At 41.4% G+C, this 24,961-nt stretch overlaps 1 protein-coding gene across 1 annotated transcript in view; it reads right to left on the reverse strand.

The window, feature by feature from the left end:
- Positions 1–22,958, reverse strand: part of LOC307196779 (sodium/glucose cotransporter 1-like) — a 63,198-nt gene extending 40,240 nt beyond the window's left edge. Inside the window, 4 exon segments of the mRNA XM_079942110.1 lie at positions 6,831–6,890; positions 8,463–8,567; positions 18,248–18,319; positions 22,820–22,958. Of these exon segments, the coding sequence (XP_079798236.1) occupies positions 6,831–6,890; positions 8,463–8,522 (120 nt within the window). The 5' untranslated portion in view covers positions 8,523–8,567; positions 18,248–18,319; positions 22,820–22,958.
- Between the last annotated feature and the right edge of the window lie 2,003 nt (positions 22,959–24,961).

Genomic DNA, 24,961 nt, shown 5'->3' on the forward strand with positions numbered 1-24,961 from the left:
TCCAGAAAGGTACGGGCCCCAGGGGCTCCACAACCTCTCCAGCTCTTGGTAGCATCAGTCCTTTTAATCTCAGCCATTCTAGTGGGTGTGCACGGGATCTGATTTTAAGTAGCATTTTCCTAACGGTCAGTGATAGTGAACATCTTTTCATGTGATTATTTGCCATCTGTATATTTTCTTTGGTGAAATGTCTTCTTGCTGTTAAGCTTTAAGAGTTTTAAAAAATATGTATATTCAGGATATAAGTCTTTTACTGTCAGTATGTTCTACAAATACTCCTTCCCAGTCTCTAGCTTGACTTTTCACTTTCTTAAAAATATACTTCTAAGAGTTAAAGTTTAAAATTTTACTTTGAAGTCCAATATATCAATTTCTTCCTTTATGGTTTGTGGTTTTTGTGTCCTAAGAAATTTTTACCTACCCAATAACCTTCAAAAAAATTTTTTTTGCAATAAGTTCTTTTTTTAATTGAAGTATAAGTGACGTATCACCTTACATTGGTTTCAGGTGTACAACATAATGATTCAATATTTATATATATTTCTTTTCTTTTTAAATTTATTTATTTAATTTATTTTTGGCTGCATTGGGTCTTTGTTACTGTGCGTGGGCTCTCTCTAGTTGCAGCGAGCGGGGGCCACTCTTTGTTGCGGTGCGCAGGCCCCTCATTGTGGCGGCCTTTCCCGTTGTGGAGCACAGGGCTCTAGGCGCACAGGCTTAGTTGCTCTGCAGCATGTGGGATCTTCCTGGACCAGGACTCGAACCCATGTCCCCTGCATTGGCAGGCAGATTCTTAACCACTGCGCCACCAGGGAAGCCCTATTTATACATATTTCATCTTCATTTTTTTTTTTTTTTTTTGCGCTACACGGGCCTCTCACTGTTGTGGCCTCTTCTGTTGCAGAGCACAGGCTCCGGACGCGCAGGCTCAGCGGCCATGGCTCACGGGCCTAGCCGCTCCGCGGCATGTGGGATCTTCCCGGACCGGGACACGAACCCGTGTCCCCTGCATCGGCAGGCGGACTCTCAAGCACTGCGCCACCAGGGAAACCCCTCATCTTCATTTTTAAAGAATACTTTTGCTGGGTATAGAATTCTCGGTTGACAGCTTTTTCTTCCATTCAGCATCCAACTATGTCATTCTGATGTTTTCTGGTCTCCACTGTATCTGATGAGAAGTCGTCTATTAACTGTATCATTGTTTCCCTGCATGTAATGTGTTGCGTTTCTTTTACCAATTTCAAAATCTTCTCTTTATCTTTGCTTTTAGCAGTTTGACTGTGATGTAAACCTATGTGTAGTTTTCTTTGTGTTTATTCTATTTAGTGTTTGTCAAGCATTTTGAATCTGTAAATTAACATTTTCCAGCAAAGGATATATTTTCAGTTATTATTTCTTCAAAAATTTTTTTCTGCCTCTTTCTCTTCTCTTTCTGGGACTCCAATTACATGTCTGATCGACTGATATTGTATTGCAGGTCTCTGAGGTTTTGTTCCTTTTTCTTCAGTTTTTTCTCCTCTGTTCTTTATCCTGAGTAATTCTTATCTTCAAGTTCACTGATTCTCTCTTTTGCCATCTTAATTGTGCTGTTGAACCCCTCTTGTGAAGTCTTCATTTCAGCTACTATGTTTTTCAACTTGAGAATTTTGACTTGTTTTTTTGGTTTTTACTTTTATTTTTTATTTTTTTTATTTTTGGCTGCATTGGGTCTTCATTGCTGTGTGCGGGCTTTCTCTAGTTGCCATGAGCAGGGGGTACTCTTCACTGTGGTGTGCAGGCTTCTCATAGCGGTGTCTTCTCTTGTTGCGGAGCATGGGCTCTAGGCGCACAGGCTTCAGTAGTCGTGGTGCAGGCTCAGTAGTTCTGGCACACAGGCTTAGTTGCTCCACGGTATGTGGGATCTTCCTAGACCAGGGATCGAACCCATGTCCCCTGCACTGTCAGGCATATTCTTAACCACTGCGCTACCAGGGAAGTCCCGACTTGGTTCTTTTCTACAGTTCCAGTTTCTCTGTTGAGAGGCCCTATTTGTTCACTCATTAATATCACATTTTCCTTTACATTTTGGAATACATTTATAATAGCAAGTTGAAGTCTTTGTTTTGTTAAATCTACATCTGGGCCTGCTCAGAGTCAACACTTACTTATTGCTTTTTTTCTCCCTGAGTGTGGGTCATGTTTATTTTCCCATTTCTTTGCATATCTAATAATTCTTGGTTGAAGACTGGCCATCATAGATAATATGATGTAGCACTCTAGAATCCGTTTTGTTCTTCCGAGGATTAGTGCTCTTGTTTGAGTAGGGACTGAATGTGTCTGGACTCAGACTACCATATCTTCCATGCCACCCTGACCCCCACCCTGCAGTGCAGAAGCTGAGGTCTCCACTTGGTTTTCCAGCTTCCAGCTGCTGCTGACTTAGCCTGGTCCTCTGAAGGTTTTCCCTGCACTTGAGTAGCCTGGCAGTCAGTCAAGGGTTTGGGCAGAATTTATACTGAGATTTGGGGACTAACCCTCTCTTTGGCTCCCTTGTTTTTGGAGCTCCCCTCCTAAGTTTCGGGTTGCTTTGCCAGCCCTCAATTATGTCCTTGATACCTCCAACTAGCAAGACTTCTGTCTTCCACTGCCTGCCCTGTGCGGGCTGGGGAATGTGCTCAGTCACTGGCACAGCAAACTCACAAATCTCTCCAGGAACAGTCCTGTCTTTGCAAGACAGATCTTTTTTTGGCTGGGCTCCCTGGGGTCTCAGGTATGCCTGTGTACTTTAGTGGTTAGCCAGAGATTTGGGATTTTTGTATATTATTTTAAAATCCTTCCATACCTCAAGGATATAAAGATATTTTTTACTTTCTTATAAAAGTTAGACGAATTTTTGCCTTTCCTATTTAAGCCTTTAATCAATCCAAAATTCTTTTTGTGTAGAATAGGGATCTAATTTTATTTTTTTCGTATGATAACCAATTGATCCTCCTTTCCTCAGTCATCTGCAATGCCGTCTATGTCATAAATCAGGTGTTCATACATATGAGTGTATCTGGGCTTTTTCACTCTCTCTTGTGTCAATGTGTTTATCCTTGTGCCAATACCAAACTGTCTTAATTACTACAGCTTTATAGTAAGTCATGCTATTTGGTAAGATAAGTTCTTCTTATTTTTCTTTGATAGGAATATCTTTGCTATTCTTATGCTTTTGCTCTTCTACATACACTTTATTTACTTTTTTCCAGATTTATTGAGCTATGACATACATCATAAAAGTTTAAGGTATGTGATGTGATCTGATACATGTATATATTGCAAAATGATTAGCACAGTAAGTTTAAGTTACTATCTCCATCACCCCACATAACTGCCACTTTTTTGTGGTGAGAACATTTAAGACTTACTCTCTTAGCAACTTTTAAGTGTATAATACAGTATTGTTAATGATAGTCACCATGCTAATTCTTTTTTTAAAGATTTTTTTGATGTGGACCATTTTACTGAATTTGTTACAATATTGCTTCTGTTTCATGTTTTGGTTTTCAGGCCATGAGGCATGTGGGATCTTAGCTCCCCGACCAGGGATCGAACCTTCACCCCCTGCATTGGAAGGCAAAGTGTTAACCAGTGGACCACCAGGGAAGTCCCACCATGCTAAGTTTTAATCCATTCATCCACTCTGTGCCTTTTGATTGGAGTATTCAATTCATTTACATGTAAAGTAATTATTGCTAGGTAAGGACTTACTAATGACATCTTGGTAGTTGTTTTCTAACTGTTTTGTAGTTTCCCTGTTACTTTCTTCCCCTCTTACTATCTTCCTTTGTGAATTAATGATTTTCCATAGTAGTAAGCTTTGGTTCTCTCCTTTCTCTTTTGTGTATCTAGCATAGCTTTTTGCTTTGTGGTTACCATGAGGCTTCCATAGATATAAGAGTCTATTTCAAGGTGATAACTTTGAATGCATATGAAAACTCTACCCTTTTACTTCCTGCCTGACATTTAATGTTTTTGATATCACAATTTACCTCTTTTTATATTATGTATCTGTTAACAAATAATTGTAGCTATGGTTTTTAAAAAATACTTTTGTCCTTTAACCTTTAGAGTTAAGTGGTTAATGTACCACCATCTTACTGTATTTGAGTAGTCTGATTTTGACTATCTACTTACTATGTTTTCATGTTACTAATTAGCATCCTTTCATTTCAGCTTGAAGACTCCTTCCAACATTTCTTAAAAGGCAGCTCTAGTGGTGATGAACTTCCCCAGCTTTGGTTTGTCTGAGAAAGTCTTTTTTTCTCTTTCATTTCTGAAGACCAACTCTGCCAGATAAAGTATTCTTGGTTGGCAGTCTTTTTCTTTTACCACTTTGAATACATCATCTCACTGTCTCCTGTCCTGCAAGCCTTCTGCTGAGAAATCCAGATAGCCTTATGGGGGTTCCCTTGTATGTGAGGAATTTTTTGTCTTTTCCTGCTTTTAAAATTTCGTCTCTGTCTTTGATTTCAGACAGTTTTATTATAATGTGTCTTGGAGAAGATAGTTTGGGGTTAAAACTTGGGGGGGAACCGATGAGCTTTGTCATCTTGGATATCCAAATCTCTCCTCAGATTTGGGAAGTTCTCCATTTTAAATAAGCTTTCTGCCTGCTTCTCCCTCTCTTCTCCTTCTGGGATGCCAGTAATGTGTAGATTGTTTCTTTTAATGGTGTCCCATAGCTCACATAGGCTTTCTTCACTCTTTTTCCTTTGTTCTCCTCTGACTGCGTAATTTCAAATGACCTATCATTGAGTTCACAGAATCTTTCTTCTGCTTTGCCAAGCCTGCTGTTGATGTCCCAGTTGCATTTTCCATTTCATTCATTGTAATATTCAGCTCCAGAATTTGTATGGTTAGGATTCCTATCTCTCTGTTAAACCTCTCATTTCTTTCACATATTGTTTTCCTTATTTCGCTGAGCTGTCCTGTGTTTCCTTGTAGCTCACTGAGCTTCCTTCAAACAACTGTCTTGAACTTTTTATCAGGCAAATCTTTGGAGTTGGTTACTGGAAAATTATTGTGTTCCTTTGGTGGTGTCATGTTTCCTCGATTTTTCAAGTTCCTTGAAGTCTTGTGTTGCTGTTTCTGCATTTGAGGAAGCAGTCACCGCCTCCAGTTTTTACTGACTGGTTTTTGGAGAGAAATACGTTCCATCAGTCCTGCTAGGGATTCTGAGGCTTTCTCAGACCTTTCCTTGGATACACCTGCTTCACATGTCTTCCTTGATCCTACAAAGCCAGGCTGAGTGCTGACAGCCTCCAGTTTGCTTGCCTTACTGAGGGTGGTGCTGAATGTTCGTCTGTGTGCTTTCCCAATCCCACAGGGTCAGGCTGGCTTCCTACGTGTGCTCACTAGCTTTATGCCAGGAATCAACACTGCCACAATTGGAGGTAAGCTAAGGGAGCTGGCCATAAGGTGCAGGCATATGTGGGTGAGGCATGAAGAATGTTGGGGTGTCTGAGGGCCAGCTGGGGAGATCTGCAAGTGAAGAGCCCCCACCGGCTTACTGGCAGGCTTCCTGATAGAGTTTGCAAGGGGGTTAGTAGGATTTGTGTTCCTTTGATGCCATCTGAGAGCCCTGAGTGCTGCTCTCCCAGCCACTCCCCACCCCCGGTCATACAGCACTCCTGAATATTCTAGATGGAGTGAGAAAGAAGTAGGTCTTTTTGGCAGCAGTCTGTGCAGCTAGAGTAGCTGGGCACTTACATGCTGTCGCTCTTCCCCATGGGACAAATCTCAGGCTAAGAAGGTCTCTCTTGGCACTGAGCTGTGCCACCTCGGGGGAGTGGTGACATGGGTAAAGTGAACCTGTCCCTCTCACCCTCTTCAATGCATCCAGTCGTGGGTATTGTTTTTCCAACAGCATGACTCCTGTACTTCCACAAAGGCCCTCTCGCCTGTGGGTGACAGTCTAAACTGGAGTTCTTTGACAGAACACTCTTATTCTGCCATGTTGGTGACATCATGCCACGTACCCCTGTGGATGCTAGGCCTGGACAGTTTCTTCTTTGTTCTCTCTCAGCCAGGCACTGACATCTTTGTCCCCTTATCTCCTACATACATTTTAGAGTCAGCTTGTCAAGTTCCTCAAACATCTTCTTCTGGATTTAGGGAGAACTAATATTTTTAGGCTGTTGTCTTCCAGTCATTAACAGAATTGTTCTCTTAATTTAGGTCTTATTTTTTAACAAAGTTTTAAAATGTTTTCTATAAAAGCCTTAAGAAGTGAACTCTTGAGTAAGGTCCAGAGTGAAACAGTAGGCAGTTACTGGCTTCTGTTTACCAGTCAGAATGACGTTATTTCAGACATTTCTTAAGATTTAGGGAAATCAGTACAAGGATCAGAACACTGAGAAGTTTAACCTGTCCTCTAGGATGTTTTTTTTAAAATTTAATTAAATTTAATTAATTAATTTATTTTTGGCTGCATTGGGTCTTGGTTGTTGCGCGCGGGCTTTCTCTAGCTGTGGCGAGCGGGGGGCCACTCTCCGCTGCGGTGCGCAGGCTTCTGATTGTGGCGGCCCCTCCTGTTGCGGAGCACAGGCTCTAGGCACGCGGGCTTCAGCAGCCGCAGCACGCCGGCTCAATAGCACAAGCTCAGCAGTTGTGGCGCATGGGCTCAGTTGCTCTGCGGCATGTGGAATCCTCCAGGACCAGAGCTCGGACCCATGTCCCCTGCATTGGCAGGCGGATTCTTAATCACTGTGCCACTAGGGAAGCCCCCTCTAGGATGTTTTTATGTACATATGCAGTATTTGTAAGAAAAAATATTGTAAAGAAAAGAGTAAGTGCTAATGGATACTCACCCCAGCCTTAATGTAAATGGGAGAAAATACCCAACCAAAAACACAGAGCATAAATGGAGCCTGAAACCAAGAAAAGAAGAGCAATTAAATCAGGGTCCCACCTAGGCTAAGCTCTTAAATGAGATGCAAGCTCAGTTACTGTTTTGAGCCCAATAAATGTCATACTTACTGGGGACCTTGCAAATAACAGCCCAAGCGTAAGCCTTCCAGTACAACAAACTTAACTTATAGGCACTTGATCTTTGCCTATAAAGGGGTGCATTCTTAATTTGGGGGGGGTTAACTGAGCCAATTTTCAAGATATTTATTAAAATTTATTGTTTGCCTACTTCCAGATAGAAACGAAGGTGGCTTATAATTAAACAAAAAAGATAGTAAAAAAAAAAAATCAGAAACCATTCAGAGAAATAGTAGAGAAACTACACCAAAATTTACAGAAGCTATTGAAATTAAGTAATGCATTTGTCTCTGGCTTTCTTTACAAAGAAGGGGTAAGTTGAATATATGAGGGAGATGTGAATGAATTTTGAGAACTAAATGGTGGTACAGACCAGGGCGCCTTATCAGGTCTGGAATTAACTTTGTTAGAAGTATTGTTTATTTCTGTAGTCTACCAGAGGAAAAGATGAGACCCAGAAAGTAGGGACCTTTCTGATTTATCAAAAAAAAAAAAAAAAAAAAAAAAAAGGGCCAGGTGATTTATATAGAGATAGGTTAATTAACCCAAGACACATAAATTCACTTATATTAATTTAGGTGAACAAATTCTATGTCCTATAACAAATATATTCCACAGATTAGATAAATAATCCATTTTATAAGTTTTATAGTTGAAACCTGGTATTCATAGGCGATCAGTTAGGAGTTTTGTAGTAACCAGCTGAATATCTCAAAGAACCCGGTTGAGCCTATTCTCAGTATACAGTTGACCCGTGAACAATGTGGGGGTTAGGGGTGCCGACCCCCATGTAGTCAAGCTAAATCTGTCTCAAAAACAAAGGAATTGGTAAATGACTCATCCAAGGGCAGGAAACTGAAACAATCTGGATAGAATCAGGACTCAAACCCTAGTTCTTTTGATTCCACATATTGTGATCTCTAATTGAACACAAACTTTTCCCCACACTTAGTCAATTTAAAGATCTGTGAAATGAAAATAAAAGTACTATATTTATTGAAAAAAATCTGCGCGTAACCGGACGTGCATGGTTTAAATACATGTTTTTCAAGGGTCAACTGCATACTGCAAATGTGTACATACCGATAAATACACACACATATATACATATATATCTGTATGTCTATGTACACACACACATATATGTGTATGTATGTATGTATATGTTTATGTACATATATATTTAAGTGTTAATATGATCTTTTCCCTACCTGACTAGTCTCCTAACTGTATTCCTATGGTCCTTGGAATGTAAACATTCTCTATCTCTTCATTACTTTACTAAGAAGAATGAAAACTAGCACAATCTTGTTGAGAAATCAAAGACTTGGTTCCCTTCTTCCATGACTTCTCAAGGAGTCTTTAATATTTACTCAGGGTTGAAAGCAAGTTTTTATGTTTCATTTGGACAATGATAAAGGTGGAGGTTAGCTGCTACAGAAGGCACTACTTACATTCCACTCGAAGGCCCCAACAGCAATCCCTGAAGACACCCCCGTTCCAGCCAGGCCCATAAAGTGCCCAGTGCCAATATTCGAGGCAAAAAGAAAAGCACCTATCTGAAAATCAAAAGACAATTACAGATCAGAACTTTTAGTCCAACTTCAAAAACTAATTCTCACAAATATAAACCCAACCTGAATTTTATCAATACATTTCCTCAAAAGGGATTATACCCTGGGCAGAATTCCCATTCATATTTTTTCTATACAAACCCTAACCATAAATTAGAAGCCAAGTAAAAAGGGATGAAGGGAAAAAAGTATTACTGCATTCTTATGTTGCCACCCTCCACACGCTCCACTGACTTATTTGCAACTGCAGAAATATTAGCAGGAGTGTAATTTCATCACTGTTTGAAGTAATTTAAAAATATTAACAATTTAACTGATTATAAGAGAATGGTTAAAATACTAAGGTACATGAATATGATGAAATACAATGTAGCATACAGAAAGGATAAAGGAACTCTATGAAATGATAAAAAATAATGTAAACAATATTGATAATATAATCTCATTAAAATTTTGTGTGGGCATATTACACTTATGCACATGTATGTTTATATATAGATGGGAGTGATTCTGGTAGTATATATATAAAAATACTTCTGGGGACTGGAATCATGGTTATAGAAATAGAATGGTAAGAAAATCTCAAGTTCCATACTTGGATTGTAACTTTTTTTTTTTTTTTTTACAACCAGCATATGTTACTTTCAAAATAAAAAATCCCAGAGGCATTTAAAATGAACAAAATCCCTCCTAAACCAATTTTAATTGAGTAGAGATAGCCACTCCATTCCAAATCCAAATCCAAATCCTGTGCTATATTTGACACAAGATACACTTAAAACCAAATTATTAAGAGAGACTAAAAATAACAAAGCCTTTTAGATAAAAGCAAACAAAAAACACAGCATTGACGATATTAACATAAGATAAAGTAGGATTCAATACCAAAAGCATTAAATATGACAGAGGTTTTTTTGTTTTGTTTTTAAACCATGAAACATAAAATGCACTAGTAAGACATAACTGAGAACATACAGGCACCCAAACACTGTAGCACCAACAAATATAAGGCAAAAAAAATCTTGGAAGAGGCACATAATAATTACTCAAGCAGTTATTTTTACTATTAGGAATGTCTGCTACCTTTATCATAATAATGAAAAACTATACACAATCTAAATTGCCCAATAATATGTTACAAAAATGGTGGAATGTCCATATGATATAACACTATACAACTGTGTATAAATATAAAATATCTCTATCTACCTACCTATGTTTATATAGACCTAGGAAGACATTAGTACATTAAATGTACCTTCATTAATTCAGTAACTATTAATAAATGTCCACTGCCAACTATGTGTCAGTGTTGTACATACTAGGAATACATCAGTGAGTAAAACAGACAAATCCCTGCCCTCATGAAGCTAACATTCTCTTAGGAAGAAGAGGATGAACAAGATAAATTAGGGGATTATTTTATAGCACAATAGACAGTGATAAATAGTAAAGTCCTACAGAGAAGAAGAAAGGTTAGAAAACAGACAGGCACGGAAGCAACCTAAATCTCCATCAACAGACGAATGGATAAAAAAGATGTGGTACATATATATAATGGAATGTTACTCAGCCATAAAAAGAAACAAAATTGGGCCATTTGTAGAGACGTGGATGGACCTAGAGACTGTCATACAGAGTGAAGTCAGAAAGAGAAAAACAAATATCATATATTAACGCATAAATGTGGAATCCGGAAAAATGGTACAGATGAACCGGTTTGCAAGGCAGAAATAGAGACACAGATGTAGAGAACAAATGTACGGGCGCCAAGGGGGGAAAGGGGTGGTGGGATGAACTGGGAGATTGGGATTGACAAATATACACTAATATGTATAAAATAGATAACTAATGAGAACCTGCTGTATAGCACAGGGAACTCTACTTCACCTCGCTGTACAGTAGATACTAACACAACATTGTAAAACAACTATACCCCAATTGAAAAAAAAAAAAGAAAGAAGGCAGGCAGGAAGTGCTGTGCAGTACAGTGGGCAGGGCCAACTTTCTCTGAGGAGGTGTGAGGGGCAAGCCAAGGGTACCTGTGAGAGCAGAGAGCCTCCAGGCAGAGGGAGCAGCAGGGGCAATGGCCCTGAGGCAGAAGCACGGCTAAATTGTTCAAGGTCACAGAGGTAAGGAGGTGCAGATCATCTGTGGCCTAACATAGGCTGGGCTTTCATTCTGGGTGACATGAGAGCCCCCAGAGGGTTTTAAGCAGTCAGGTGACATGGTCTGACCCTTCAGCTGCTTTGTTGAGGTTGGACGTGGAGGAGCACAAGTGGAAGGAGGGCGCCGAGAGAAGAGGTTACTACAATCAATCCAGGTGAGGGTGTCGGCAGCATGGGCCTGGAGGCACTGATGCGAAGGGGTCGGATTTCAAATCTGTTTTTTAAATCGAGTCCCAGGACTTCCTGATGGATTGGAAGTTGGGGTGAGAGAGAATAGAGTCTAACACTACTCCACGGGTGTCAACCTGAGCAACTAGAAGGATGGAGTTGCCGTTCAGGGACAGGGAAGACGGCAGGAGTAGAAGATGTGCAGAATGCATGTTCCATGTGCAAGACCTGACAGACCTTTCTAGTCAGGTGTCAAACAGGCAGCGGGATGCACAAGACTGGAGTTGAGGGAGAGAGCTGGGACTTGCTACCATTCTAGCAAGTTGTCTTTAATGCCATGTCGCCAGGCGTGTGAGTGTAACTGGAAAGGAGACACCAGGGTCTGGCCCTGGGGAGGTCCAGCATTCAGCAGCCAGGGAGATGGGAAAGAACCAGCCAGGGGGACCTCGAACGAGTGGCTGGTGAAGCAGCAGGAATGGAGGAGAGCCAGGCGGCAATGTGGGGTGGGAGGGACGACTGAATTTCAGTTTCACCACCGCCAAGCTAGGTAAGAGGAGGCCTGAGCACCGACCACATGAATAAGCCACATGGAGGGCCCAGACAAGAGCAATTCATAGCCATCGGATATCTGCTGACTGAATAAAAGTATAAAAGAAAGAAAGTTGAAGTGGCAAAATTACTTTTATTTCCATTTTCTTTATCAATACCATAATACAGTTTGTTCACTAAGCAATAATTCTAATAGCGTAAAAAGAAGTCACATCCAGGATTGGTTCAAGATGGAGGAGTAGAAGGACGTGTGCTCACTCCCTCTTGCAAGAGCACTGGAATCACAACTAACTGCTGAACAATCATTGACAGGAAGACACGAGAACTCACCAAAGAAGATATCCCATATCCAAAGACAAAGGAGAAGCTGCAATGAGGTGGTAGGAGGGGTGCAATCATGATAAAATCAAATCCCATAACCGCTGGGTGGGTGACTCACAAACTAGAGAACAATTATACCACAGAAGCCCGCCCACTGGAGTGAAGGTTCTGAGCCCCACGTCAGGCTTCCCAACCTAGGGGTCTGGCAACGGGAAGAGGAATTCCCAGAGAATCAGACTTTGAAGTCTAGCAGGATTTGATTGCAGAACTTTGACAGGACTGAGGGAAACAGAGACTCCACTCTTGGAGGACACACACAGAGTAGTGTGCACATCAAGACCCAGGGGGAAGGAGCCGTGACCCCACAGGAGACTGAACCAGACCTACCTGCTAGTGTTGGAGGGTCTCCTGCAGAGGCAGGGGCAGGCTGTGGCTTACCCTGGAGACAAGGACACTGGCAGCATAAGTTCTGGGAAGTACTCCTTGGCATGAGCCCTCTTGGAGTCCACCATTAGCCCCACCAAAGAGCCTGTAGCCTCCAGTGCTGGGCTGCCACAGGCCAAACAACCACCAGGGAGGGAACCCAGCCCCACCCATCAGCAGACAAGCAGATTAAAGTTTTACTGAGCTCTGCCCACCAGAGCAACACCCAGCTCTATCCACCACCAGTCCCTCCCATCAGGAAGCTTGCACAAGCCTCTTAGATAACCTCATCCACCAGAGGGCAGACAGCAGAAGCAAGATGAACTAAAATCTTGTAGCCTGTGGAACAAAAAACACATTCACAGAAAGATAGACAAAATGAAATGGCAGGGGATGATGTACCAGACGAAGGAACAAGATAAAACCCCAGAAAAACAATTAAGTGAAGTGGAGATAGGCAACCTTCCAGAAAAATAATTCAGAATAATGATAGTAAAGATGATCCAGGACCTCGGAAAAATAATGGAGGCAAAGATCGAGAAGATGCAAGAAATGTTTAACAAAGACCTAGAAGAGGGCTTCCCTGGTGGCGCAGTGGATAAGAATCTGCCTGCCAATGCAGGGGAAACAGGTTCAGTCCCTGGTCTGGGAAGATCCCACGTGCCGCGGAACAACTAACCCTGTGTGCCACAACTACTGAGCCTGTGCTCTAGAGCCCACGAGCCACAACTACTGAAGCCCGCGTGCCTAGAGCGCATGCTCTGCAACAAGAGAAGCCACCATGATGAGAAGCCCGAGCACTGCGATGAAGAGTAGCCTCCGTTTGCTGCAACTAGAGAAAGCCCATGTGCAGCAACGAAGACCCAACGTAGCCATAAATAAATAAATAAAATTTTTTTAAATTAAAAAAACAATTCAAAGACCTAGAAGAATTAAAGAACAAACAACTAGAAGAATGAAAGAACAAACAAACAGAGATGAACAATATAATAAATGAAATGAAAAATACACTAGAAGGAATCAATAGCAGAATAACTGAGGCAGAAGAATGGATAAGGGACCTGGAAGACAGAATGGTGGAATTCACTACTGCAAAACATAATAAAGAAAAAAGAATGAAAAGAAATGAAGACAGCTTAAGAGACCTCTGGGACAACATTAAATGCAATAACATTTGCATTAGAGGGGTCCCAGAAGGAGAATAGAGAGAGAAAGGATCTGAGAAAATATTTGAAGAGATTATAGTCAAAAACGTCCCTAACATAGGAAAGGAAATAGCCACCCAAGTCCAGGAAGTGCAGACAGTCCCAGGCAGGATAAACCCAAGGAGAAACACACCAAGACACATAGTAATCAAATTGTCAAGAATTAAAGACAAAGAAAAATTATTAAAAGCAACAAGGGAAAAACAACAAATTACATACAAGGGAACTCCCATAAGGTTAACAGCTGATTTCTCAGCAGAAACTCTACAAGTCAGAAGGGAGTGGCACGATATATTTAAAGTGATGAAAGGGAAGAACCTACAACCAAGATAACTCTATCTGGCAAGGATCTCGTTCAGATTTGACGGAGAAATCAAAAGCTTTACAGACAAGCAAAAGCTAAGAGAATTCAGCACCACCAAACCAGCTCTACAACAAATGCTAAAAGAGCTTCTCTAAGTGGGAAACAAAAGAGAAGAAAAGGACCTACAAAAACAAACCCCAAACAATTAAGAAAATGGCAGTAGGAACATATATATTGATAATTACCTTAAATGTGAATGGATTAAATGTTCCAACCAAAAGACACAGGCTTGCTGAATGGATACAAAAACAAGACCCATATATATGCTGTCTACAAGAGACCCACTTCAGACCTAGGGACACATACAGACTATAAGTGAGGGGATGGAAAAAGATATGCCATGCAAATGGAAATCAAAAGAAAGCTGGAGTAGCAATACTCATATCAGATAAAATAGACTTTAAAATAAAGAATGTTACAAGAGACAAGGAAGGAAATTACATAATGATCAAGGGATCAATCCAAGAAGATGATATAACAATTATAAATATATATGCTCCCAACATAGGAGCACCTCAATACATAAGGCAAATGCAAATGCTAACAGCTATCAAAGAGGAAATTGACAGTAACACAATAATAGTGGGGGACTTTAACACCTCACTTACACCAATGGACAGATTATCCAGACAGAAGATTAATAAGGAAACACAAGCTTTAAATGACACAATAGACCAGATAGATTTAATTGATATTTATAGGACATTCCATCCCCAAACAGCAGATTACACTTTCTTCTCAAGTGCACATGGAACATTCTCCAGGATAGATCACATCTTGGGTCACAAATCAAGCCTCAGTAAACTTAAGAAAACTGAAGTCATATCAAGCATCTTTTCTGACCACAACGCTATGAGATTAGAAATCAATTACAGGGAAAAAAACATAAAAACCACAAACACATGGAGGCTTAACAATACGTTACTGAATAAGCAAGAGATCACTGAAGAAATCAAAGAGGAAATCAAAAAATACCTAGAGACAAATGACAACGAAAACACGACAATCCAAAACCTATGGAATGCAGCAAAAGCAGTTCTAAGAGGGAAGTTTATATCAATACAATCCTACCTCAAGAAACAAGGAAAATCTCAAATAAACAATCTAACCTTACACCTAAAGGAACTAGAGAAAGAAGAACAAACAAAACCCAAAGATAGCAGAAGGAAAGAAATCATAAAGATCAGAGTAGAAATAAATGAAATAGAAACAAAGAAAACAACAGCAAAGATCAATAAAACTACAAGCTGGTTCTTTGAGAAGATAAACAAAATTGATAAACCTTTAGCGGGACTCATCAAGAAAAAGAGGAAGAGGACTCAAATCAATAAAATTAGAAATGAAAAAGGAGAAGTTACAATGGACATTGCAGAAATACAAAGCATCATAAGAGACTATGACAAGCAACTCTATGCCAATAAAATGGACAACCTGGAAGAAATGGACAAATTCTTAGAAAGGTATAACCTTCCAATACTGAACCAGGATGAAATAGAAAATATGAACAGACCCATGACAAGAAATAAAATTGAAACTGTGATTAAAAATCTTCCAACAAATGAAAGTCCAGGACCAGATGCCTTCACAGGTGAATTCTATCAAACATTTAGAGAAGAGCTAACACCCATCCTTCTCAAACTCTTCCAAAAAATTGCAGAGGAAGGAACACTCCCAAACTCATTCTACAAGGCCACCATCACCCTGATACCAAAACCAGACAGAGATACTACAAAGAAAAAGAAAATTACAGACCAATATCACTGATGAATATAGATGCAAAAATCCTCAACAAAATACTAGCAAACAGAATCCAACAACACATTAAAAGGATCATACACCATGATCAAGTAGGATTTATCTCAGGGATGCAAGGATTCTTCAATATATGCAAATCAATCAATGTGATACACCATATTAACAAATTGAAGAATAAAAACCATATGATCATTCTCAATAGATGCAGAAAAAACTTTTGACAAAATTCAACACTGATTTATGATAAAACCTCTCCAAAATGTGGGTACAGAGGGAACCTACCTCAACATAATAAAGGCCATATACGACAAACCCATAGCAAACATCATTCTCAATGGTGAAAAACTGAAAGCATTTCCTCTAAGATCAGGAACAGGACAAGGATGTCCACTCTCACCACTATTATTCAACATGGTTTTGGAAGTCCTAGCCATGGCAATCAGAGAAGAAAAAGAAAGAAAAGGAATCCAAATTGGAAAAGAAGAAATAAAACTGTCACTGTTTGCTGATGACATGATACTATACATAGAAAATCCTAAAGATGCCACTAGAAAACTACTAGAGCTAATCGATGAATCTGGTAAAGTTGAAGGACACAGAATTAATGCACAGAAATCTCTTGCATTCCTATACACAAACGATGAAAGCTCAGAAAGAGAAATTAAGGAAACAATCCCATTCACCATTGCAACAAAAAGAATAAAATACCTAGGAATAAACCTACCTAAGGAGGTAAAAGACCTGTACTCAGAAAACTATAAGTCACTGACGAAAGAAATGAAAGATGACACAAGCAGATGGAGAGATATACCATGTTTGTAGATTGGAAGAATCAATACTGTGAAAATGACTATACTACCCAAAGCAGTCTACAGATTCAATGCAATCCCTATCAAATTACCAACGGCATTTTTTACAAAACTAGAACAAAAAAATCTTAAAATTTGTATGGAGACACAAAAGACCCTGAATAGCCAAAGCAATCTTGAGGGGAAAAAATGGAGCTGGAGGAATCAGACTCTCTGACTTCAGACTATACTACAAAGCTACAGTAATCAAGACAATATGGTACCAGCACAAAACCAGAAATATAGATCAATGGAACAGTATAGAAAGCCCAGAGATAAACCCATGCACCTATGGTCAACTAATCTATGACAAAGGAGGCAAGGATATACAATGGAGAAAAGAAAAGTCTCTTCAGTAAGTGGTGCTGGGAAAACTGGACAGCTACATGTAAAAGAATGAAATTAGAACACTAACACCATGCACAAAAATAAACTCAAAATGGATTAAAGACCTAAAAGTAAGACCGGACACTATAAAACAGAGGAAAACATAGGAAGAACACTCTTTGACATAAATCACAGCAAGATCTTTTTTGACCCACCTCCTAGAGTAATGGAAATAAAAACAAAAATAAACTAATGGGACCTAATGAAACTTAAAAGCTTTCGCACAGCAAAGGAAACTATAAACAAGACAAAAAGACAACTCTCAGAATGGGAGAAAATATTTGCAAATGAATCAACAAAAGATTAATCTCCAAAATATATAAACAGCTCATGCAGCTCAATATTAAAACAAAACAACCCAATCAAAAAATGGGCAGAAGACCTAAATAGACATTTCTCCAAAGAAGACATACAGATGGCCAAGAGGCAAATGAAAAGCTGCTTAACATCACTAATTATTAGAGAAGTGCAAATCAAAACTACAATGAGATATCACCTCACACTGGTTAGAATGGGCATCATCAGAAAATCTACGAACAACAAATTCTGGAGAGGGTGTGGAGAAAAGGAAACCCTCTTGCATTGTTGGTGGGAATGTAAATTGATACAGCCACTATGGACAACAGTATGAAGGTTCCTTAAAAAAACTAAAAATAGAATTACCATATGACCCAGCAATCCCACTACTGGGCATATACCCAGAGAAAACCATAATTCAAAAAGACACATGCACCCCAATGTTCATTGCAGCACTATTTACAGTAGCCAGGTCATGGAAGCAACCTAAATGCCCATCGACAGATGACTGGATAAAGAAGATGTGGTACATATATACAATGGAACTCAGCCATAAAAAGGGTCATTTGTAGAGACGTGGATGGACCTAGAGACTGTCATACAGAGTGAAGTAAGTCAGAAAGAGAAAAACAAATATCGTATATTAACGCATATATGTGGAATCTAGAAAAATGGTACAGATGAACTGGTTTGCAAGGCAGAAATAGAGACACAGATGTAGAGAACAAACGTATGGACACCAAGGAGGGAGAGCGGGGGAAGGGTGGTGGTGGTGGGATGAATTGGGAGATTGGGATTGACATATTATACACCAACATGTATAAAATAAATAACTAATAAGAACCTGCTGAATAAAAATAAATAAATAAATAAAACCAAAAAACCAAAAAAAAGAAGTCACATCTGACTCCCACTCTACACTGTGTGCTTCCAGAGGGCAGGACTCACTATGTTTTATCTGTGTCCCAGAACCTAGAACAATACCTTGTACTACCAGACACCTAGTAATGGTTACTGAACTACACTGAGCTGAATGGAAGAGTTAAGGGAAGTACTAATGAAATGACTTTCCTGATTTAGCAACTTCAAATTATTTGGGGGTAAAAGACATCCAAATTAAAGGAATAAATGAATCCACACGCAGCCCCCAAACTGGACTGCACATGCAAGGCACACTCACCTGCCACCATGCTAGATTTCAGCCAGCCAGGAAGAAGTCTTCTACTGTCCCACGACTGCTTGACAATACAGCCTTAAAAAAAGGGGTGGTGTTGGGGGGAATCCAAGAAACCAAACTGCTTCAAAGACACAGGTCTCACAAACAGATGACCTTCACTTATGGGTAAATGTCCTTTGCAGAGATCCCATTTCCCCTTCATTCTTTTTAGGAACAGAGGTCTCTACCTGCTGAGTTAGAGGAGGGCCCACGGTCTCTCCCAGCTATGAGATCACATGGGCCTGTCCATTTCTCTACACTAGTGTGAAAATAATACTGCTTTATTTTTTCCCCCAATAGTTAACCAGTGCATGGTTCCCAGCAGAGTCTTGGAGATGAGTGGTTCAGCGAATGTATCAATTGACTGGGAATGGCAAAGCTGAACACCAGCCTAGCTTCTTCCGGGAGAGCAGTCACGTTGCCAAGACTATCATGTCCTCCCAACGCACCCAAGGGCTCTCTCCTCAGGTCCCCAGCTCTGATTCCCAGACTCCAGTACTGTCAAAAGATATTCCTGGGGATTTCCTGGATTGCCTAGGACTAGCAGGACCCACGGATGACCACTGGTTGACAAAAAAGTGTTTCTGTGGGAGAAGTGAACTTATTACCACCATCTGGGGTATCTGCCTTATAATGGAGTCCTTTCACATCATAAAGCTTTAAACCAAAGAACAACTCTAAATCAGACACATTAAGTTAGTCTCATTTCATCCATTCACTAAATATTTATCAAGAGCCCATTATGTTCAGAGCTGACCTTTCTTAAGGAAGGTATCAGCGGTATGTAGGGAGAGGTGCATTAGAACTTTTAAAAGGAATTTACAAAATGTTCTAAGATGAATAAAATCACTCTGTCTTCCCATTAAAGAAAGAACCAGACAGGAAGAGAGGAGGTCCTGGGAAGAGGGTGGTTATGTACATGTCCCTGCCTCCTCCTTCCTCCCTGCTCTTTCTGGAATAATCCACCAACCACAGCAGCCAGGCTGCTGGGGCAGAAGGTGCATCCACCACTTTCTCAAAGATCTTGGGGCTGAGACTGATAACAGAGGAAACAAACAAACAAAAGCGTAAGGTTTTTTCCCCTTTAACATCCTGCAGGAGCCAAGGCACCAGCAACAAAGAACAAGATTTCCTTGTGGGGGCTCAGCGGTCAGAAGCTGATGAAGGATTTCAGGAGTCCCATCTGTGCAAACGTGGGCAATTCTGTTCAGTGAGAAAAGGGTGGTTTGCTTAAGAACCAAAAGAAAATAAAGCTAGACTCCTTTATCACATTATATGCAAAAGGAAATCCCAGATATTCTGGACATTTAAATTTCTTTTTAGCTTGCAGGATCTTAGTTCCCTGACCAGGGATTGAACCCGGGCCCTCAGCAGTGAAAGCACGGAGTCCTAACCACTGGACTATAAGGGAATTCCCTAAATATTTTTTAAAACCTATAAAATATTAGAAAAAATTTTAGAATAGTATTTGTACAATGTTGAAGTGGGTAAAAATTTCCTAAGCAAGCCAGGAAATCTAGATGCAAAGGAAAAGAGAGACAGTAGACTTCTTCAAAGTGAAAACAAATCAGATGACAGAGAGACAACAGTAACAGAGTCTAGAGCAGCGGTTCTCGACCAGGGGTGATTTTTGCCCCACTCCTCCAAGGGACATGTGGCAATGTCTGGAGACAGTTTTGGCTGTGAAGGGGCAGGGCTTAGGGATACTTCTAAGCATCCTATAATACACAGGACAGACCTCCCACAACAAGGAATTATCTGGTCCCAAATGTCAGTAGTGCTGAGGTTGAGAACAACTGCTCTAGAAAATGAGAGTTTAGGAAAAACATATTGGCAACTCAAATGACAGACAAGGTGATAAAAGCAAAGTCGAACAACTCAATTCATAAATGGGCACATAAACTGGCTATTCAACAGAAGAGGAAGATCAAAGGACAACAGGCTCACAAGAATATGGTCAATCTCATAGGAGGCTGAGTCTGGAAAGCGCAAATCAAAGCTGCAGTAACATACCACTACTCACTCATCACCCTGGGACCCCCACAAAAATTAAATTAGTAGTAACAAACCAGGCTGGTGAAGGCCTGGGGAAAGAATGTGCTCATATGCTGCTTGTGAGAAATGTAAATCTCAACAAGCTTTGGGGATTGCCATTTAGTGATATCTGCTAAAATTTCAAGTAAACACACCCTTCCAACCCAGAAATTCCAATTTCGGGAATCCATGCTACACAGCTTAAAAGCATCAACACATTAAAAACAACAGCAGCAACAAAGACCCAATGCAGCCACAAATAAACAAACAAATAAATAAATATATTTTAAAAAAATCTTATTAAAAAACAACAACCTGGCAGCAATCTAAGTGTCATGAGTAGGGAAGAGCTGAATCACACACGTGTTTGACTATTGTGTATCTAATAAAAACATGAGCTAGGACTTCCCTGGTGGTGCAGTGGTTAAGAATCCGTCTGCCAATGCAGGGGACATGGGTTTGAGACCCGGTCCAGGAAGATTCCACATGCTGCGGAGCAACTAAGCCCGTGCACCACAACTACTGACCCTGAGCTCCAGAGCCCGCAAACCACAACTACTGAGCCTGTGTGCCACAACTACTGAAGCCCACATGCCTAGAGCCTGTGTTCTGCAACGAGAAGCCACTGAAATGAGAAGCCCGTGCACTGCAACAAAGAGTAGCCCCTGCTCGCCACAACTAGAGAAAAGCCCGGGTGCAGCAATGAGGACCCAATGCAGCCAAAAATAAACAAATAAATAAATAAATTTATTTATTTAAAACAAAAAACCATGAGCTAGATCTCTATCTATAGACCTGAAGGACTCCACATCATGTAGTAACAAACTGCAGGGTAATGTGTATCATACGATCACATTTTTTGTAAAGACAAAAACGCAAAACCTTTACCTATGTGTCTGTGTAAGCACTGAGAAGGGAGGAGGGACACACAGGCCCTGGGTACCTCAGAGGGATGGGAATGGCTGAGGGAGGAACCATAACTCCTCTAGACAGTTATGCATCTCCTCACTTCTTACAGTGAGCATGTGATTAAAAACAATATATGAGTTTTAAAAAGGACAAAAGGAAAAATAACAATACAAAGAAGGAAAAAGATCAAAGCATTCTGGATAACAGCACATGTTTTATGGCTCCTAGAAGAACAGAAGGAACAGTAGGTTTCCTTTGGAAGCGGCCGGATGGCTTACGGGTCCTCAGACCTTGGCCACACCTAGGCCCCAACTAGATCCGGAAGAAGGTTGGGTGGGGGCTTCCTAATTCAGTGAGAGCAGCTGGGGGAAGGATCCCAAAGTGCCCACTACTCAGAGCCCGGCCTGGGCCACCTAGAAGGATGTTTCTCATAACTGAGACCAATTTGAAAAAAATCGTTTGTTTGAATGATCTGGATAAATATCAATACCTCCGACTTCTTTTCAGTTGGGAGAGATACGAAATTCTCTTAAGAGGATGGAGACCATAGTTCCATTACTCTATCTGCCCACTCACAGCATGGTAAGCACTCAAAAGGCTGTCCAGTGATCTTGCTTTGAAGGACCAGATTCTGCACAGTAAGATCCTTATTGTGACCTGGTGAAGCGCCCCGAAGTAAAGGTCACATGGGCATGAAAGCCTCAGCTGGGTGGGGGCAGCCCGCAATGAACTCTCCCACTAGCTAGCGAATGGTGCGCTGTCACCAGATACTCTTGCTTACGAAGCAGGCCGAGGAGAGGCTTCTGACGGTTAACAGCTTAGCCGAGGGGCGATACCATGACACAGGCCAAAGCCTTTCTACCTGCCCTCGGGCTTTTCACTGCCTGGCCCTGGGGAGTATAGTTACGAGACACCTTTGTGAGTGCCTACAGGTTAAGTGCTAGCGGGCAGATGGTAGTAAAGGAGACCCAGTCGCCACCCTACTAAGAGAACCTTATACTAGAGTAGAATATATAAGCGCCCAATTCAAATTCGAAGTGAACACTTAGGGCCCTAAATTACATGTGACCTTTGAGGTCTTGTTTGCTGGGCAGTGGTTACGCTCATGCGTCAGATCAGGCAGCTCTAGGTTCGAATCTGCACTCCATCATTCCCTTGTGGTTACTTGACCTCTTTGAACCTGTTTCCTCATCTGTAATCCACAGCCTGGTTGTGAAAATGTGACACACTTAAAGCACTCAGCACAGACCAGGCACTTTAGCGCCGAAGGATGGGTAGTTGTCACTATTGCCACCACCATCACGACGATCGATCAGAACAACGACCCCATATTACACACGGCTTGGGTTCCAGGCGGTGGGCACCTGGCAGCCTGACCTGTTTATTTGTGGGGTGGGGAGGGAAGATGGGCTTGGACGTGCCCTTACTCTCGGTAGGGAGCAGGTGGCGCAGGGAGGGTGGAGAGGTCCCGGCTGAGGGCTGTGCAGGGGCGGGAACGAGAGGGATGTGAGGTGGGGATCAGGTGACAGGCAGGTGAGGATCGAACCCATCTGGTGTCCAGGCCTACCCCCCCAGCCCCCGGGCCCCACGTACCCACAGCGCGATGCCCAGGACCAACACCGTACGAAACTATCACCAGGACGTCCAGGGCACTGGTGAAGACATGAGCAGTCCAGGCGAAGCCATACCACGGGAAGCCCATGGCGGCGCGCCCGGGCGGGCGAGCGCCGCGCGCTTCCGGGAAGCGGCAATGGCCTCCGGGGGCTCCAGGGGCGCAGCCGCGGGGAACCCTGGGAACAGCCCCGGGGCAGCCTGGGAGCTCTGGGCAGGCCTCGCGCGGCCCAGTTCCCGCATTCGGGGCTCCGCTGCACGAAGGCCGCCGCCATCACCGCCAGTCCCGGCACAACGCCGTCCGTTTGGCGGTCGGAATCGCTTTGCCCTGGACGGAGAGCTGGTCGCGGCGTGGGTCTGGGTCGAGGCTACCGGGGCAGCACCCGTGTCTTTACGAACGAACCACATGAAACCTGAGGCGGAAGAAACCAGCAATACCCCTCCTGTCTTTATTTGTCATTTCGAAATTTTGTGCATTGTGGGTTTGGGGCATTGATTTGGATTTAGTAAACTATTGCATTCGAATATCATGTATCCCGAGTCCTGAGTTTCCTTGGTGCCCTCTCCCCTTAAATTTTGCGCCAAGGAAAGTGCCTCGCTTGCCTCACCCTAATCATGGCCCTGGTTGGACCAACTGGTTACAGAGGCTCCTCAGTTTTCTGCACTTTGATCTTTCATAGGTGATGTGCGAATTTTCAGTCTGGGCCAAGCCTTACTCTCCTTGGTGTGCTTCTCTAATGAGTTGTTAGAAATCTTGGTCAATAATACTAGTAACAATAATAATAGATAACAGTTATATAGCTCTTGCTAGGTGCCAGACCTACTTCTTTTTTTTTTTTCTACTTTTCGAACTTGTTTTTTATTGATATAGTTGACCTTTGCAACAGTGTCATAAAATACTATAAACAGAGCCTTCAGATAAACAAAAACTAATCTAAATATATTAACCAGGGACATCTCTGGTGGTCCAGTGGCTAAGAATCCGCCTTCCAATGCAGGGGACGCAGGTTTGATCCCTGGTCAGGGAACTAAGATCCCACATGCCTCAGGGCAACTAAGCCTGCGCGCCTCAACTACTGAGCCTATGTGCCTCAACTAGAGAGCCTGCGTGCGGCAAACTACAGAGCCCACACACTCTGGAGCCTGCGCACCACAACTAGAGAGAAGCCCACGTGCTGCAATGAAGAGCCCACGTGCCACAACTAAGACCTGACACAGTCAGGCAAAAAAACCTTAAAAAAAAAATTAACCAGATTAAAGAAGGCAAAAAGTCCAGTGATAAACACATTAAATAATAATATGCTAATGGTGTCTAATTTACCCACTATCGGTTCTTTACATTGTCACAAAAACAGTAAACATCAATTTGAAGTTTGGTGAATGGACTTGATTCCTGATTTATATTAAGATACGATATACTCTTTGCATGTACATGTACTTTGTGTGTATTAACCCATTTGATTCTCCTAATAAGCAGTCAGTCTGACCACAAGGCAGGAGGCTTGCAGCTGGTCAGAAGTCTATGTTCTCAGCCTCCTGAGCAGAATTCAGTGTCCTAGTTTAGTTCAGTGCTGTCCAAGAGAAATATAATGTGAATCACGGGTGTTATTTTTTTCTACCTTCATTGAGATATGATTGACAAATAAAAGTCTATTTAAGGTGTACAATGTAATGTTTGATACAGGTATACACTGTGAAATAATTACTATAATCAAGCTAATTGAATATCAGTCACCTCAGTTGCCATTTTTTTTGTGTGTAGTGAGAACGCTTGAGATCCCTCTTAGCAAATTTCAGTATACAATACATTATTATTGACTATAGTCACCATGCTGCACATTAAGTCTCTAGAACTTATAACTGAAATTTGTACCCTTTGATTAGTACCTCCCCTTTTTCTCCACACTTTTGCTCCTGATAACCATCCTTCTACTCTCTGTTACTAGGAGGGTTTTTGTTTGTTCGTTTTGTTTTTTTAAGATTTCACATGTAAGTGAGATCATGCAATATTTGTCTTTCTGTGTCTGGTTTATTTCACTAAGCATAATGTCCTCCAAGTTCATCCGCGTTTTTGTAAATGGCAGGATTTCACATTTTTGCATCCATTCATCTGTCCATGGACAC

Source organism: Stenella coeruleoalba (genome assembly GCF_951394435.1).
Source record: "Stenella coeruleoalba genome assembly, chromosome: 14".
Classification (NCBI taxonomy): domain Eukaryota; kingdom Metazoa; phylum Chordata; class Mammalia; order Artiodactyla; family Delphinidae; genus Stenella; species Stenella coeruleoalba.